This window comes from Ranitomeya imitator, chromosome 2 (assembly GCF_032444005.1).
Source record: "Ranitomeya imitator isolate aRanImi1 chromosome 2, aRanImi1.pri, whole genome shotgun sequence".
NCBI classification, from domain to species: Eukaryota; Metazoa; Chordata; class Amphibia; order Anura; family Dendrobatidae; genus Ranitomeya; species Ranitomeya imitator.
This window is the reverse complement of record NC_091283.1, coordinates 204481895-204499619: the sequence shown is the minus strand read 5'-3', so window position 1 is coordinate 204499619 and position 17725 is coordinate 204481895. Positions and strand designations below refer to the sequence as shown.

Below are 17725 nucleotides of genomic sequence, written 5' to 3'. Positions count from 1 at the left end.
AAGAAGCATATCACAGAGATCTGCTACAGCTGGAGGAACATTTTTTGCAAGTCTTATCCAGGCTGCAGCACATTGCAAAAAAATAGATCGTTTGTGTTTCTCAATTGTTTTCTCAACAAAAAGGGAACTACAGTGGCAGGCCTAAAGTTAAAGATGATACATTTACATTGTATTTCAGGCAAAAAATATATATTGTCATTATTTACATTTACAAAGCTATAAAAAAAGAAAATAAGCAGGTGCAAAAGTTTTGGCACTCTTGGTGATTTGTATGCACAGATAACTTTGAACAAGATTTCAGACCTTAATTAGCCTGTTCGGGTTATGGCTTGTTCACTATCATTGTTCGGAAATGACAGGTCATTCAAATTTCCCACTTTTATAAACACCCAGCCTCCTCCAGTCTTGTGCCAAAGCAAGCAGCCATGAGTTTGTATAAACAGCTGCTTAGCACTCTTAAAATGAAAATGGTGGAGGCTCATAAAGCAGGAGAAGGCTGTAAGAAGATAGCAAAGCATTTTCAAGTTGCCCTTTCAAAAGTTCAAATTTTAATTAGGAAATGGTAGTTAACAAGAACAGTGGGGGTCAAGATAAGGTCTGGAAGACAAAGCAACATTTCAGTGAGCTTGTAGGATTGCTAGAGAGGCAAATCAGAACCTCCGTTTGACTGCAAAAGATCTTCAGAAAGATTTAGCAGATTCTGGAGTTGTGGTACATTGTTCTACTGTACAGAGACAACTGTGCAAATATGGCCTTCATGGAAGAGTAATCAGAAGAAAACCTCTCCTGCGCCCTAACCATAAAATTCAGAGTCAGAAGTATGCAAAAGAACATCTAAAGAAGCCTGATGCATTTTGGAAACAAGTCCTGTGGACCGATGAGGTTAAAATAAACTCTGGCCACAGTGATCAAAGGTATGTGTGGAGAAAAAAGGGCTCAGAATTTCAGGAAAAGAACATCTCGCCAACCATTAAGCATGAGGGTGGATCAATCATACTATGGGGTTGTGTTGCAGCCAATGGAACGAGGAAAATTTCACGGGTAGAGGGAAGAGTGGATTAACCCCTTCCCGACCTGTGACACAGCGTATGCGTCATGAAAGTCGGTGCCAATCCGACATGTGACGCATATGCTGTGTCACAGAATGATCGCGTCCCTGCAGATCGGGTGAAAGGGTTAACTCCAATTTCACCCGATCTGCAGGGACAGAGGGAGTGGTAGTTTAGCCCAGGGGGGGGTGGCTTCACCCCCCCGTGGCTACGATCGCTCTGATTGGCTGTTGAAAGTGAAACTGCCAATCAGAGCGATTTGTAATATTTCACCTAAAAAAACTGGTGAAATATTACAATCCAGCCATGGCCGATGCTGCAATATCATCGGCCATGGCTGGAAACACTTATGTGCACCCACCCCACCCCACCGATCGCCCCCCCAGCCCTCCGATCTGTGGTCCGCTCCCCTCCGTCCTGTGCTCCGCTCCCCCGTCCTCCTGTCCGCTCCCCCCGTGCTCCAATCACACCCCCCGTGCTCCAATCAAACCCCCCCGCACAGCGATCCCCCCCGTGCTCCGATCCACCGCCCTGCACAGCGATCCCCCACCCCGTGCTCCAATCCACCCCCCCGTGTTCCGATCCACCCTCCCATGCTCCGATCCACCCCCCCGTGCTCCGACGCCCCCCCGTGCCCTGATCTCCCCCCCCCCCTTATACTTACTTAGCCTCCCGGGATCCGTCCGTCTTCTTTCCTGGGCGCCGCCATCTTCCAAAATGGCCGAATCTGCCGGCCGAATCTGCCAGATTCGTTCCAAAGTGAGTTTTGATCACTGAGATATAACCTATGGCAGTGATCAAAATAAAAAAAAAAAAAATAGTAAATGCCCCCCCTTTGTCACCCCCATAGGTAGGGACAATAAAAAAAATAAAAAAAAAATAAAAATTTCCACTAAGGTTGGGGTAAGAACTAGGGTTAGGGTTAGGGGTAGGGTTAGGGGTAGGGTTAGGGTTTCGGTATGTGCAGACGTATTCTGTTCCTCTGCGGATTTTTCCGCAGTGGATTTGATAAATCCGCAGTGCTAAACCGCTGTGGATTTATCGCGGATTTACCGCGGTTTTTCTGCGCATTTCACTGCGGTTTTACAACTGCAATTTTCTATTGGAGCAGTTGTAAAACCGCTGCGGAATCCGCAGAAAGAAGTGACATGCTGCGGAATGTAAACCGCTGCGTTTCCGTGCAGTTTTTCCACAGCATGTGTACAGCGATTTTTGTTTCCCATAGGTTTACATTGAACTGTAAACTCATGGGAAACTGCTGCGGATCCGCAGCGTTTTCCGCAGCATGTGCACATACCATTAGAATTAGGCTATGCGCACACGGTGCGGATTTGGCTGCGGATCCGCAGCGGATTGGCCGCTGCGGATTCGCAGCAGTGTTCCATCAGGTTTACAGTTCCATGTAAACATGGAAAACCAAATCCGCTGTGCCCATGGTGCGGAAAATACCACGCGGAAATGCTGCGTTGTATTTTCCGCAGCATGTCAATTCTTTGAGCGGATTCCGCAGCGTTTTACACCTGTTCCTCAATAGGAATCCACAGGTGAAATCCGCACAAAAAACACTGGAAATCCACGGTAAATCCGCAGGTAAAACGCAGTGCCCTTTACCTGCGGATTTTTCAAAAATGGTGCTGAAAAATCTCACACGAATCCGCAGTGTGGGCACATAGCCTTAGGGTTAGGGTTGGAATTAGGGTTGTGGTTAGGGGTGTGTTGGGATTATGGGTGTGATTAGGGTTATGGCTACAGTTGGGATTAGGGTTAGGAGTGTGTTGGGGTTAGTGTTGGAGTTAGAATTGAGGGGTTTCCACTGTTTAGGCACATCAGGGGTCTCCAGACGCAACATGGCGCCACCATTGATTCCAGCCAATCTTGTATTCATAAAGTCAAATGGTGCTCTCTCACTTCCGAGCCCCGACGTGTGCCCAAACAGTGGTTTACCCCCACATATGGGGTACCAGCATACTCAGGACAAACTGCGCAACAATTACTGGGGTCCAATTTCTCCTGTTAGCCTTGTGAAAATAAAAAAAATGCTTGCTAAAACATCATTTTTGAGGAAAGAAAAATTATTTTTTATTTTCACAGCTCTGCGTTGTAAACGTCTGTGAAGCACTTGGGGGTTCAAAGTGCTCACCACACATCTAGATAAGTTCCTTGGGGGGTCTAGTTTCTAAAATGGGGTCACTTGTGGGGGGTTTCTACTGTTTAGGCATACCAGGGGCTCTGCAAACGCAACGTGACGTCCGCAGACCATTCCATCAAAGTCTGCATTTCAAAAGTCACTACTTACCTTCTGAGCCCCAGCATGTGCCTAAACAGTGGTTTACCCCCACATATGGGGTATCAGCGTACTCAGAAGAAACTGGACAACAACTTTTGGGGTCAAATTTCTCCTGTTACCCTTGGGAAAATAAAAAATTGCGGGCTAAAAAATCATTTTTGAGAAAATAAATTTTTTTTTTTATTTTCATGGCTCTGCGTTATAAACTTCTGTGAAGCACTTGAGGGTTCAAAGTGCTCACCACACATCTAGATTAGTTCCTTTGGGGGTCTAGTTTCCAAAATGGGGTCATTTGTGGGGGATCTCCAATGTTTAGGCACACAGGGTCTCTCCAAACGCGACATGGTGTCCGCTAATGATTGGAGCTAATTTTCCATTTAAAAAGCCAAATGGCGTGCCTTCCCTTCTGAGCCCTGCCGTGCGCCCAAACAGTGGTTTACCCCCACATATGGGGTATCTGCGTACTCAGGAAAAACTGGACAACAACATTTGTGGTCCAATTTCTCCTATTACCATTGGCAAAATAGGAAATTCCAGGCTAAAAAATCATTTTTGAGAAAAGAAAAATTATTTTTTATTTTCATGGCTCTGCATTATAAACTTCTGTGAAGCACCTGGGGGTTTAAAGTGCTCAGTATGCATCTAGATAAGTTCCTTGGGGGGTCTAGTTTCCAAAATGGGGTCACTTGTGGGGGAGCTCCAATGCGTAGGCACACAGGGGCTCTCCAAACGCGACATGGTGTCCGCTAACAATTGGAGCTAATTTTCCATTCAAAAAGTCAAAAGGCGCGCCTTCCCTTCCGAGCCCTGCTGTGTGCCCAAACAGTGGTTTACCCCCACATATGAGGTATCGGCGTACTCGGGAGAAATTGCTCAACAAATTTTAGGATCCATTTTATCCTATTGCCCATGTGAAAATGAAAAAATTGAGGCGAAAAGAAATTTTTTGTGAAAAAAAAGTACTTTTTCATTTTTACGGATCAATTTGTGAAGCACCTGAGGGTTTAAAGTGCTCACTAGGCATCTAGATAAGTTCCTTGGGGGGTCCAGTTTCCAAAATGGGGTCACTTGTGGGGGAGCTCCAATTTTTAGGCACACAGGGTCTCTCCAAACGCGACATGGTGTCCGCTAAAGAGTGCAGCCAATTTTTGATTCAAAAAGTCAAATGGCGCTCCTTCCCTTCCAAGCCCTGCCGTGCGCCCAAACAGTGGTTTACCCCCACATATGAGGTATCAGCGTACTCAGGACAAATTGGACAACAACTTTCGTGGTTCAGTTTCTCCTTTTACCATTGGGAAAATAAAAAAATTGTTGCTGAAAAATCATTTTTGTGACTAAAAAGTTAAATGTTCATTTTTTCCTTCCATGTTGCTTCTGCTGCTGTGAAGCACCTGAAGGGTTAATAAACTTCTTGAATGTGGTTTTGTGCACCTTGAGGGGTGCAGTTTTTAGAATGGTGTCACTTTTGGGTATTTTCAGCCATATAGACCCCTCAAACTGACTTCAAATGTGAGGTGGTCCCTAAAAAAAATGGTTTTGTAAATTTCGTTGGAAAAATGAGAAATCGCTGGTCAAATTTTAACCCTTATAACTTCCTAGCAAAAAAAAAATTTTGTTTCCAAAATTGTGCTGATGTAAAGTAGACGTGTGGGAAATGTTATTTTTTAACTATTTTGTGTCACATAACTCTCTGGTTTAACAGAATAAAAATTCAAAATGTGAAAATTGCGAAATTTTCAAGATTTTCGCCAAATTTCCGTTTTTATCACAAATAAACGCAGAATTTATTGACCTAAATTTACCAATAACATGAAGCCCAATATGTCACGAAAAAACAATCTCAGAACCGCTGGGATCCATTGAAGCGTTCCTGAGTTATTACCTCATAAAGGGACACTGGTCAGAATTGCAAAAAACGGCAAGGTCTTTAAGGTCAAAATAGGCTGGGTCATGAAGGGGTTAAATGAAATTTCAACAAATTCTTGATGCAAACATAATACAATCTGTAAAAAAGCTCAGGATGAAAAGAGGAAGAGGATGGCTTCTACAAATGGATAATGATCCTAAACACATCAAAATCCACCATAGACAACCTCATAATGTGCAAGCTGAAGGTATACAATGGCCCTCACAGTCCCCTGATCTGAACGACATTGAAAATCTGAGGCTAGACCTCAAAATAGCAGAGGATGCAAAACTATCCAGGAATGTCACAGGACTGGAAGAATTTTCCAAGGAAGAATGGATGAAAATCTCTCAAACAAGAATTGAAAGACTCTTGGCTGATTACAAAAAGCGTTTACAAGCCGTGATACTTGTACAAGGGGATGCTACTAGGTACTAACCATGCAGGGTGCCCCAACTTTTGCATTGGCTCATTTTCCTTTTGGGAATTTTTAAAATGTAAAAAATGAAAAAAAATATAAATATTTTTGCCTAAAATACAAAGGAAATGTGTCCTCTTTAACTTTAGGCCTTTTAGAGATCATTTCATGTTTCTTAACGGTTCACAATAAAAGTCATTTTGACCAGGGGTGCCCAAACTTTTACATGCCAATGTATAAAAGCAGGGAACGTAGCCTCTGCTGCAGAACCTACCAAAGAAGCGAGAAGGGCCATGCGGCAGGCGGTGAAGGTAGTAGGGGGATGAGCAAGTGAGAAAGAATAAAGGAGAGTACCAATAGCTTAGGCCACTATAAGCCTGGTAGGGAGAGCAAGAAGGATCCCTCCTAGTAGCCAACTGAGGGTCAGGGGTGAGGCCACCTGCACCTGCTGATACAGTTGAAGGCAATAGTGGAGGAGGGAGCATCAGTTGAGGTTTCCTCTCCCATCATACTTCCTCAGTATCTGACATCTTAGCGCAATAACGTCATTACTCTACGCTGAGATGTGCGATGTTTCAGAAGACAAGTTGCAGAGACCGGAGCATTGGAGGAACAAGGAGGAGAGGTGAGTATTGTATTTTATTATTTTTTTTACAACATTGTGGTGGCCATAAAACTGCATTGAGGACAATGGGGTGCATTACACTGCACAGACAATGGGGTTCATTACACTGTACAGACAACGGGGTGCATTACACTGCACGGACAACGGGGTGCACTACACTACACGGACAACGGGGTGCATTACACTGTACAGACAACGGAGTGCATTACACTGCATGGACAACGGGGTGCATTACACTGTACAGACAACGGGGTGCATTACACTGTACAGACAACGGGGTGCATTACACTGTACAGACAACGGGGTGCATTACACTGTACAGACAACGGGGTGCATTACACTGCACAGACAACGGGGTGCATTACACTGCACAGACAACGGGGTGCATTACACTGCACAGACAACGGGGTGCATTACACTGCACAGACAACGGAGTGTATTACACTGCACAGACAACGGGGTGCAATATTTGGAGGGCTGTGTGGGAGCCTTTAAACTGTATGCAATTATACAGTGTGAAGGTTTGTGTGGGGTTCATTATATAGTGTGGAGATATGTCGGACCATTATGTTGTATAAAGCGATCCAGCGATCTCAGGCGGGAAGGCAAGTATAAAAATTATTTCTTTATTTTTTTTGTTAAAAGAGCATATTACAGGCAGTGGATACCCCAGTGTATGGTAAAAAAATCTGACGCGTTTCAACTCAAAAGAGTCTTAATCATGATTAGCATTAATCATTATTAAGACTCTAGAGTTGAAATGCGTTGGATTTTTTTTTACCATACCCTGGGGTATCCACTGCCTGTAATATGCTCTTTTAACAAGATATATAATTTCTATACTTACCTTCCTGCCTGAGATCGCTGGAGATTACTGTGCATTTGGACTTGTATCTGCCAGGCCAGGGCGGCTCCGTGCGACAGTGTGGATGCTGCTGTCCAAGGACACTAAGGGGTGAGCTGAACATTTTCTTTTCATTATATTGTATTTAGGTCCATTATACTGCATGGAGGGCTGTGTGGGGGTCACAGTTGGGGGATCATTCGGTGTTTGGGTCACCATATTTTTCCGGGGGAGCTGAAGGGTTGGAGTACAGTGGGGTCATCATACTGTGTGGAGGTTATGTTGGAGGAATTCACTGTGGAGGTATCTTACAGTGTTTGTGGACAGATTCGTTGGCATCATACATCATGAGTGCAATGAAAGGGGAATCTAGGGCTTCAGTAAGAGGACAATTAGTGGCCACATAGCACCACACAGTTGGTGCAGTAATGACACACGAGACAGCAGCGGCTCAGTATTGGGGTAGCAGAAGGATAAGGACATTGCTGGAAATGTGAGAAGTCAGATGTGTCTTGGTTGTAATCTCTGCAGTCGAATCCTGGCTGGAAAAGTTGCCATGTCGGTCTGGGCCAAATGGAAAAGACTGGAAAAGTTAACGACTCCGCCAAGAAGAACATCAGCTGTAAGTTACTATATATAACTGTGCTGTAATCTTGTATGTTCTGCACGGCTGGTATCTACCACTATATGGTCACAACATGTCGGTAATATCAGTGCCGGTCTTTGTATAGAGATTATTTTCAGTAACAGCGCGGTCATCTGCTGAGGGTCTCCTAAAGCCAATATTTGGGTGCACCACCATAGTTGTAACCAGGGTTACATGGTTACAGGCCTACTCAGAATTTTCGCCCTCTTCCCCTTGAACCGAACTCTTTGCTATGCCTCTGATCCCTCCAAAATGTCATGGAGGGGTTCTGCCTATTTTACATGCACTTTTAGATGAAGGCAACACACTTAGGAAGAAAAAAAACAAAACAAACATACATAAATCCTAAAAAAACAACAACTAGTAATAAAAACATCTCACAAACCACAGCAGGCAGGTAACAATGCGGCTCTGAACCTTCACCGTAATCAGAAACGAGGCATTGTGCTTACCGGATATGGCATACAGGTTAGACTGCTGATTTTCAAAGTCTGGCCGGGTATTATTTCTACCTCGGAACGTGGCCGGAAGAGTCAGGGATATATGTCTGAAATCAGAAGCAAATAGTGTGATCGATACAAGCGCTAGTAAAGTACAATAATATAGTCCATGAAATATAAATATTCAATAGGAAACACCAGTGCAACCCACGAGGAAACAAATCTCAACTTTAAGGGGATAAAAAACACAAAACTTTACACCGATCGCCACCTTCTTGAGTTTCCAGCTCAGCTCCGGTCCTCTTCTGGGTCACGTGACTCGTCAGATCATACTGCCTTAGCCGGATGTCACCCTTACAGTGTAGGTATACGGAGCATTAGATCAATGCTCATTGTGAAAGAGACTCCCGGATCACACATAGATCTGGAGAGTCAGAAAAGAAGGCGAGTGAGAAGAGTAGAGGATCGGAGTTGAGCTGTAAACGGGAGGAGACGGCGACCGGTGAGTTTATTACTTCAATTACACACAAATTTACACAAGTTTAGGCAATAAAATATTTGGCGGAGAGCTTATTAAACTCTGCCTATATGCAGAAAATTTAAAAACACTAACATCGCACAGTCTGTAATAAAGAAGAATGAAGTATTCCTACAAGTGCACAAAGAAGAAGCTTGCCGGATGAGAAGCCGTTTTCTCCATCCTGCACTTCCGCGTGTGGAGAACGAGCATATGGCAAATCAAATACCAGTATAAAGATTAGGTCCCCCCTCAGGAAATAATCTGGGACACGTCTCCATTCACATTACAGTCTTTACAATTAATCATCATTTGGGGGAACGAAACTGACACAAACAACCGCTCCATACTTGTAATTAGAAGAAACTCCATCATATTAGGTGAAGACTGACACAATTACAGGAAACTTAATGCAAACATGAAGATTCAGAAGAGTTGTTCCAGTGCACGGGGGATTTCACACCGTGGGATGCTGGTGCCACCTTAACCCGAACAGATTGCTAAAACATCAGAGGATAGGTCCACGTGAAAGGAACAGACAATACGGTCTTCGCACGGTCAGCTCCGACACGTGCCGTTCCTCCGACGATCATCCTACGCAGACAACTGAGCGTTACCAGATCGGCACTGCTGATTGATCAGACTGTCTACAGATCCGCCTCCACCTGTCAACACCTAGTTATTTTATTCATAAAGTTACAGGAGGAATAAAAGGAGAACGGCACAATGTAGAGTTAAAAAAAATAAATAAAAAATTAGGCTCTAGAATTGTTATTTTATGAGAATAGAAGTATTTACAACACCAAAGAAAGGAGGCAGAACATGTGTTGGTATGAGTGCAGCATGTAGGTACGTGTTCACACTATGGCCACCTAGCAGACATACTGTTTTATCTTAGAATGCAAAGTATTTACTAAAAACAGACTTGTCAGGAAAGGCGATCGATGCTCCTTAAAAGCCATTTACATGATCCCTGAGTATTAAAAGGGGTTTTGCACTTTCAGCAAAGTGGACCCCAAAAGCTGGCAGGCATGTATAAAAACAAAGCCAGCTGGTACTCTCCTTCATACGCTCCAGTGCTGGTGCTCCACCACTACACCGGTCTCTGTTTTGGCTGCAGTGCTCACGTCACATGAACAGAGTGGCAGCCAATCAGGGAGCTCCACGGCCCCGAGCGTCTTGTGCCGTCAACTCTGTTTTGCGCATGTATTGCAAGAGTTGCAATAACAGACACTGGGACTTGGAGAAGTGTTGCTGTCCCGGCGGATAGTGAGTTTTCTCTTTTTTTTTTTTCCTTTTAAACAATCTGCGCTAGAGAATGAGAAGGACTTTAAAAGTACACCATGACAAATATCCTCTGAATTAAAGGGTTTAGTAAAACTGCTTGTATGCATATAAGATCATTTGATACAGATAGGTACAAAATACAAAAACAACAAAATAAAAACATGGCAGCAAAAAAAAAAAAAAAAAAAAAAAAAAAAGGGAAAGAATGAAAACAATGTCCAGACATGAATAATGATTAGTTTGTAGCAAAAAGGACAAAGATGGATTAACCTATGATTGATAAGAAATGTGAGAACTGACCAATACAAGCACGTGAGCCTCATGATTTTCATGCCTAAAAATGCCAGTTTTATTTCCCTTTCCTTTTTCACAATGGCAAAGAGAAGTGCAGGAATCATTAGGAGAGCGCCCAATGCGACTGCAGGAATCATTAAGAGAGAAACTGTGCGGTAAACATTAGGAGAGCGCCCAATGCGACTGTGCGGGAATCATTAGGAGAGTGCCCAATGTGACTGTGCGGGAATCATTAGGAGAGCGCCCAATGTGACTGTGCGGGAATCATTAGGAGAGCGCCCAATGCGACTGTGCGGGAATCATTAGGAGAGCGCCCAATGTGACTGTGCGGGAATCATTAGGAGAGTGCCCAATGTGACTGTGCAGGAATCATTAGGAGAGTGCCCAATGTGACTGTGCAGGAATCATTAGGAGAGCACCCAATGCAACTGCAGGAATCATTAGGAGAGCGCCCAATGTGACTCTGGGCGCGCTCCTAATGATTCCTGCAATGTGACTGTGCGGGAATCATTAGGAGAGTGCCCAATGCGACTGTGCAGGAATCATTAGGAGAGCGCCCAATGCAACTGCAGGAATCATTAGGAGAGCGCCCAATGCGACTGTGCGGGAATCATTAGGAGAGTGCCCAATGCGACTGTGCAGAAAACATTTAGAAAAGTGAACAATGAAATATCAGAACTTTTCCCCCTTCATTTTCAAGGTCGGTGGGGGTCTCAGACAGCGAGTGATAAACCATAACATAATAATACAGGAGAGCCCTGTTAAGAAGCATTGCTCCAGAGGCAAGAATCCTATACTAATGGGATTCTCTTTATGTTGCCGGAAAGCTAGTAATATAGATCTCCATTTCAGAATTCATATACCCACAAGCCCTCACTGCGGCATATCAGTAAATATTCTCCACTGTTCAAACATGATAAGTGGCACCGAGCATTTGTCTCACATGCAGCTCATAAAATCATGATAACTTTGGGAGAGACATAAACATCTTGTCAGAGAAGCCGGCCGCTCATTACAGACACGCCAGGCTATGTCATACATCTACAGACAGACAGACAGGTTTTACCGTACGCCATTAATTGAACTTTCAATTATTCCGCAGAACACGGTGCGTTTTAACTCAACCAGATTACAATACATTTTATTCTGACGCTTGTTTTATTTGCCGAGTAAAACAAAACTGATTCAATTTCCCTGCAAAGCCATAAACTGCGGAGAGACATGAAGCCCAAGATGAATCAGGTTATTTGAGAAGGAAAGAGATGCCAATTGAATCCTGCAGAGAATAGTGTGTCTCACTTCCAGGCGATGAGCTGCCATTAACTGATCAATGATGAATAATGAGTCTTTTTATACACGGTTAAACTGTAGGAGCGTTACCGGTAAAAGATGAGACCATACAAAGACAGCGATGGGACGGCGCTACACTCATCAAAAATAGTTGTCATTCATGGTTGCGTTTTGGCAGGCAAGGGGGCATCGAGAATATGCGTTACAACTGGTATTTTAGATCACTGGTTATATGAGAAGATATATGGTCTTACTGGAAACTATGGGCAGCAAATAAACTTTTGTGTTTTCATATGGATTGTCCATGGAGTATCCAGTGGTATACATACTACACTTGAGGGCATGACTTGAGAATAATTACTCAACAACTCTTCAAGAACATTCAGAAGGTTCCCGGAAAGGGGACTGTCCTACTCGGCTCCTAGAAGAGTTGGCAACTCTGCCAGATGCCACAAAAGCCTCCAGAAGCTTCTTGCCTTGAGTAGAAACTCTGACATTCAGTCAGGAAATGGGATAAAATGAAGGTTTGAAACTGTTAAAACAATGGTGGTTACAATTTTATGATAAAATGACATCCAACAGTTGGCATGCATGGCTTATACTAGAAACCATACCTAAAAGATAATGAGCACCCGAACAAACATTCGAATGGGCCCCCAACATGATAATCGGCAACTCAAGAAAAGTTTAGCATTGGATTCCCATTCCACCAGCTTTGCTCAATTTGCCTACCCCTTTCTCGCTAGCAATGTGGTACCTCTAGATAATTGACCTCTAAAATCATATGACCTCATGGTCTAGTTCTTTGGTATCTAGGACCTTAGAAGTGTACAAATTCTTTGTCCAAAGTTGTACTGTAAGCCAGTTTCATACACCCGACATTTACTCTCCAAGCACAGACTGAGACATCCGGACCGGCTGAACCCAAAAACAACAAACTTCTATATGCCTATGAAGCTGTTGAGTTTGGGTGAAGAGACCAGTGGCTGTTCTGTACTCTAACAATTAACGTAACAAAACAGAAGGCTATATGAACTGATCCAAATGTGTGTGTTAGCGCTTCCCCAACTAGGGTTCATCAGAGAAAGACAGCATGAATAGTACCCACTTAGCAATCTTTCATAGTGGGCATTGGATATTTGTAAAGGCTACCTAAAAGGGTGAAATATTTCAATCCATTTTTGCAAATAAGCAGGAGTTTTGAAGGATGGTATCAATACCATGGATGGTAGGAAGAACAAAAATCAATTTTGGATCAAATCAAGGCAGACATGCCACTCGAAGCAAGGATCACCAAGCTAAGACTTGCCTACTCGATACATCATAGGAAGAAAGTTTTCACTAGAAAAAAAGGACATCATGATCTGAAGAATAGATGGAACAAAATGAAGAAGACAACCAGCAACCCAATGGCTTGATACTATCAAGATAATGGCGAAGAAGACCCTGGTGCACCTACCTAGGTATGCACAAGATCGATCTTCCTACAGATCGTACACCCATCAAGTTACCATGGCTGGAGATCGAGCCGAAGGCAGTTTAATAAAGAAATTGGTGGTGCGGACCCATCAATAACATTTATCAACTATCCACAGGGTTGGTAATAAATGGATGAACAATGGGGCCCCGCTGATCACTAGAGTAAGGTACCAAAGCCCAGTTCTGGAGCCAGTTGAATTAACCAGTGGTTGTGAACACTCACAACCGCTCTATTTAATAGTAACAACATTGATGGAGATGGCCAAGTACAACACTATATCTGACAGTTCCATACACATCCAGAGGAGCAGGAGAACGAGTCCGTGAACATCGTTCCATCCTAACCTCCTCCAGAGAGGTCCCAGTAAAGCAAAGTCCTAACTGTTACATACTGATTACCTATTCTTATAAGCAATAAGTGTTTTGTAGGATTCTCTCAGGATCGATTTCAGCCAATGATTTTGACAATCGTCTGGTTGGCTTTTATTTAATTCTTAGTCATGAGGCACAGCTGATCTGGAAAGAGGCGATTACCTTGGGAGGTTTGGAGCAGATGCAGATGTGACCACAGCAGATGGGGATGAAGGCGTTGAAGGTTGTGGAGACTCGGGAGCACGTGGAACTCTTCCCATTCGATACCAGATGCCCATACTGTTCAACTCCCTGTATAATAGATTAAAAGCAAATTAAAGTCAAGATGTTAGGCAGGCAAAGTAAGAGTTAACATACAAATATTTCATTTTTTTCAAGAGGCTTCAGTGTTGTGCGCAAGTATTCACCCCCATCCAAAACATCCGCTGTTATTGCATATTTGTCACAGTTGGCTTGCCCTGATTTTCAAACATATTCTGACTGTACACAAAGGGACCCGGAGTACACAGAGCTGTTCTGTAAAACCATTACTGCCTATGTTTAACCCTTCCGCGGGGGCCAAGCAGCGAGAGGCCCGCGGGGGCCAAGCAGCGAGAGGCCCGCGGGGGCCAAGAAGCGAGAGGCCCGCGGGGGCCAAGAAGCGAGAGGCCCGCGGGGCCCAGCTACATATCAAATCCTCTCAGCTGTACAACTTCCCCATGTGCCAGAGAGACGGCTGTGACCTTAGGGGTTTTCATGTGATCTGTAACAATTAACGGATTCGTTCTCTTCACTTCTACATCAAGACTAAGGACTCATACTCACTTGCGTGAAATACGGCCCAGTCTCACATGGTAACACCCGGCTCTGCCGCTGGCACTTGGGAGCAGAGCATGCAGCTCCATGTATTGCTATGTGGCCGCACGCTCCGCTCTGGAGTACCGGTGGCAGAACTAGGTATTAACATGCGAGACTCGGCAATATTTCACGCAAAGTGAGTATGAGCCCTAAGAGAGAGGAAGGCCATGTAATGTCTACTGGCAATTGCCGGGACCAGCGGGTATCCAACACCTGTCTCATAATGAAAAGAGGTATCAATAGATGTGGTATCAGCTGCCCCTCTCACCTTTCGATTAAGAAATTATTAGAGCAGGATTGAAGGCACCCGTACACAAACTGAAATCACGTGAACCCTGACGATATTTTAGGGAATTGTCCAGCAGTCCAATATGTATGGCGGGCCTCAACTGTGTGTCTCTCACATGAACAGGGCAGGTTTTATTTACTGGAAGTAAATAAATTGATTTTTCTACTGGCTACAAGTAGAGATCTTAAAAAATGTTGATGAACAAACACAAACTAATTTTTGGAAAATAGCTCTTCATTTATAATGAATGAGCTCAATTTGCTGTAATTGGTTTATATGCCTCTTTTGGGTCTTAACTCCAAAATGAGACAATTTTCGTTTTTGCCCTTTCATTCTTTTCTCCCCTTCTACGATAGACGTATGAGAGCTTGTTTTTAAAAATACGTACGCTACTCACCTGGTAGCAGTGTTTTTTCAGGAGCCATGACAGCACAACGAGAGAGGGGATCCGCCCTTCAGGGACAGGAAACCTCAGACATAAAGAGGGCGGCACCTCACTCCCCCGCCAGTTGGTTTACAGAGTATGAAAGGACCTTCTAGGTTAGTAGCACATAAACAATATTAATATATAGTACAATTCACCCAGTGAATAAACTTAGGAATTAACTAAAGGAAGTGTTGAACCCATAAAGCAAAGAGGGTAGGGAATATAAGGGTGCTGTCATGGCTCCTGAAAAAACACTGCTACCAGGTGAGTAGCGTACGTATTTATTCAGTCGCCATGACAGCACAACGAGAGACTTTAAGAGAAGTGAAAAGTGACGAGGGACCACTGCCTCCAGCACCCTTCTCCCAAACGTGAGGTCGGAGGAGCCACCTAGATCCTATAGTGTCTAAGAAAGGTAGATGGAGAAGACCATGTGGCCGCCTTACAAATGTCCTCAATCGACACCTCTGCTCTCTCAGCCCAGGATGTGGCTACCGCACGAGTGGAGTGAGCCTTTATACCTTCTGGAATTTCCAGGCCACCTGCGGTATAAGCAAGAGATATCGCCTCCCTAATCCATCTGGCTAGCGTATTTTTTGATACCCTAAGCCCCTTCCTAACTCCCTGGTAGGATAAAAATAAGGAGTGATCTTTTTTCCAGGTGTCTGTTACTGAAATGTATTTGAGAAGACACCTTCGTACGTCCAAACAATGAAATCTCTGTTCCTTATCGTTAGAGGGATTAGGACAGAATCAAGGTAGGACCACCTCTTGGGATCTATGAAATTTTGAAGCAATCTTTGGAAGATAAAGAGGGTCAGGTCTCATCACCACTCTATCTTCCCTAAACTGCATATATGGATGTTGTCTGGACAATGCCTGTAGATCACTAACCCTTCTCGCGGATGTGAGGGCAACTAAGAGGGCCGTTTTGACCGACAGGATCTTGATTGGGACAGAGTCAATAGGCTCGAACGGGGCTTGTGTTAGAGCTGAGAGCACAAGATTTAGGTCCCATGGGACTATTTTTTGTTTAATAACTGGCCTGGATCTGGTAACCGCCTTGAAAAACCTTGTTATCCAGTGATTACTGGCTAAGTTAGAATTATATAGCGCCCCTAGAGCGGAAACCTGAACTCTAAGGGTGCTGGTGGCTAAGCCTAACTCTAGGCCCTTTTGTAAAAATTCTAAGATTTGAGTAATATCAGGTCTTTGATCAATTTGCGCCCCTGAACTCGATAGGAATCTTCTCCAAACCCTAACATAAATGTTTGTCGTGGAGGCTTTCCTACTTCTAAGCAGTGTATTTATAAGATTTTGAGAAAATCCCTTCCCTTTTAGAAGTGACCTCTCAAATTCCACGCTGTCAGGTGTAAGTTGGTTACTCGTGGATGCAGGACTGGACCCTGGGAAAGGAGGTCTGGTATTTCTGGGAGGATCCACGGCTGGGAAATGGACATGCTTCTCAGCCATGGGAACCACGACCTTCTGGGCCAGAACGGGGCTATTAATATCACTCGGGCCCTGTCTTCCCGAATTTTCCTCAGAACTATAGGAATCAGATTTAGAGGGGGAAAGGCATAGGCGAGACTGAAGTTCCAGGAGATTAGAAGAGCGTCGACTGCATACGGGTTGTCCTCCGGATTTAGGGAACAGAATTGATGTAGTTTCCTGTTTCCTCGACTGGCAAAAAGATCTATTTCTGAACATCCCCATAAACGTATGATCTGATTGAAGACAGCCGATTTTAGAGACCAGTCCCCTTGTTTGAGCTCGTTGCGGCTTCAATAATCGGCCATGGTATTTAGCTTTCCCTTTATATGAAGGGCCGTAAGGGAGAGTAGGTGATTTTCGGCCATCTGAAAAATACGATTTGTAACGTTCATTAATGACCTAGACCGCGTACCTCCTTGGTGGTTAACATAAGCAACGGTCACCTGGTTGTCAGAGAGTAGTCTGACATGTCTGCCCTGCAGAGGTATAAGGAATCCATTCAAGGCACGTTCTACCGCCAACAATTCTTTTAGATTGGAAGACGTGTCTCGCTCAGACTGGGACCACAGACCCTGAATGCAATCATCTTCCCAGTGTGCCCCCCAACCCGTGGGGCTAGCATCAGTTGTTATTACTCGCGTTATTTGATTTGTCCAGGGTACACCTCTACGCAGATTCGGAATGTGCGTCCACCAAATTAGTGGATCGGTGGCCTCAACAGATAGAGATTTTATCAAGATTGGCGCCCAGCCGACGAAAATTATGTAGAACATCCCATTGCAGAGACCTGGAGTGAAGCTGTGCCCACAGCACCGCCGGAAAACAAGAAGTAAGAGAACCCAAAAGTGACATGGCACCTCTTAAGGAGATAACGGGATTATTAATTGCTCTGGAGGCCAGCCGATGAATACTATCAACCTTTGAGTCCGGCAGGCGACATTCCTGCTGACCCGAATCTACAATAAGACCCAAAAACTGCTGTGATGTTAAGGGCTGAAGACGTGATTTTTTGAGATTGATAATCCATCCTAAGTTATGTAATGCTGCCATCACCTTCTCCAACTGCTAGTTACAGTGTGACTCTGAACGCCCAACGATCAATAAATCATCCAGGTAGGGAATTATTAGTATGTTTTGCTCATGAAGGTGTGCCATAACCTCTACCATAATCTTAGTGAAAACCCGTGGTGCGACTGCAACACCAAAGGGGAGTGCCCGATATTG

The 17725-nt window shown here is 44.2% G+C and overlaps 1 protein-coding gene across 6 annotated transcripts in view; it reads right to left on the bottom strand.

Moving 5' to 3' along the window:
* MVB12B (multivesicular body subunit 12B) overlaps positions 1-17725 on the bottom strand; it is a 149034-nt gene that overhangs the window by 53953 nt on the left and 77356 nt on the right. For 5 of the 6 annotated variants that reach the window (XM_069748511.1, XM_069748513.1, XM_069748515.1 and 2 more), the window contains 2 exons: positions 13617-13745; positions 8228-8322 (listed from right to left, as the gene is read on the bottom strand). In XM_069748511.1, coding sequence (XP_069604612.1) covers positions 8228-8322; positions 13617-13745 — 224 coding nt within the window. Of the gene's footprint in view, positions 1-8227; positions 8323-13612; positions 13746-17725 lie in introns of those variants that run through there. The other variant, XM_069748516.1, reaches the window with a different exon arrangement.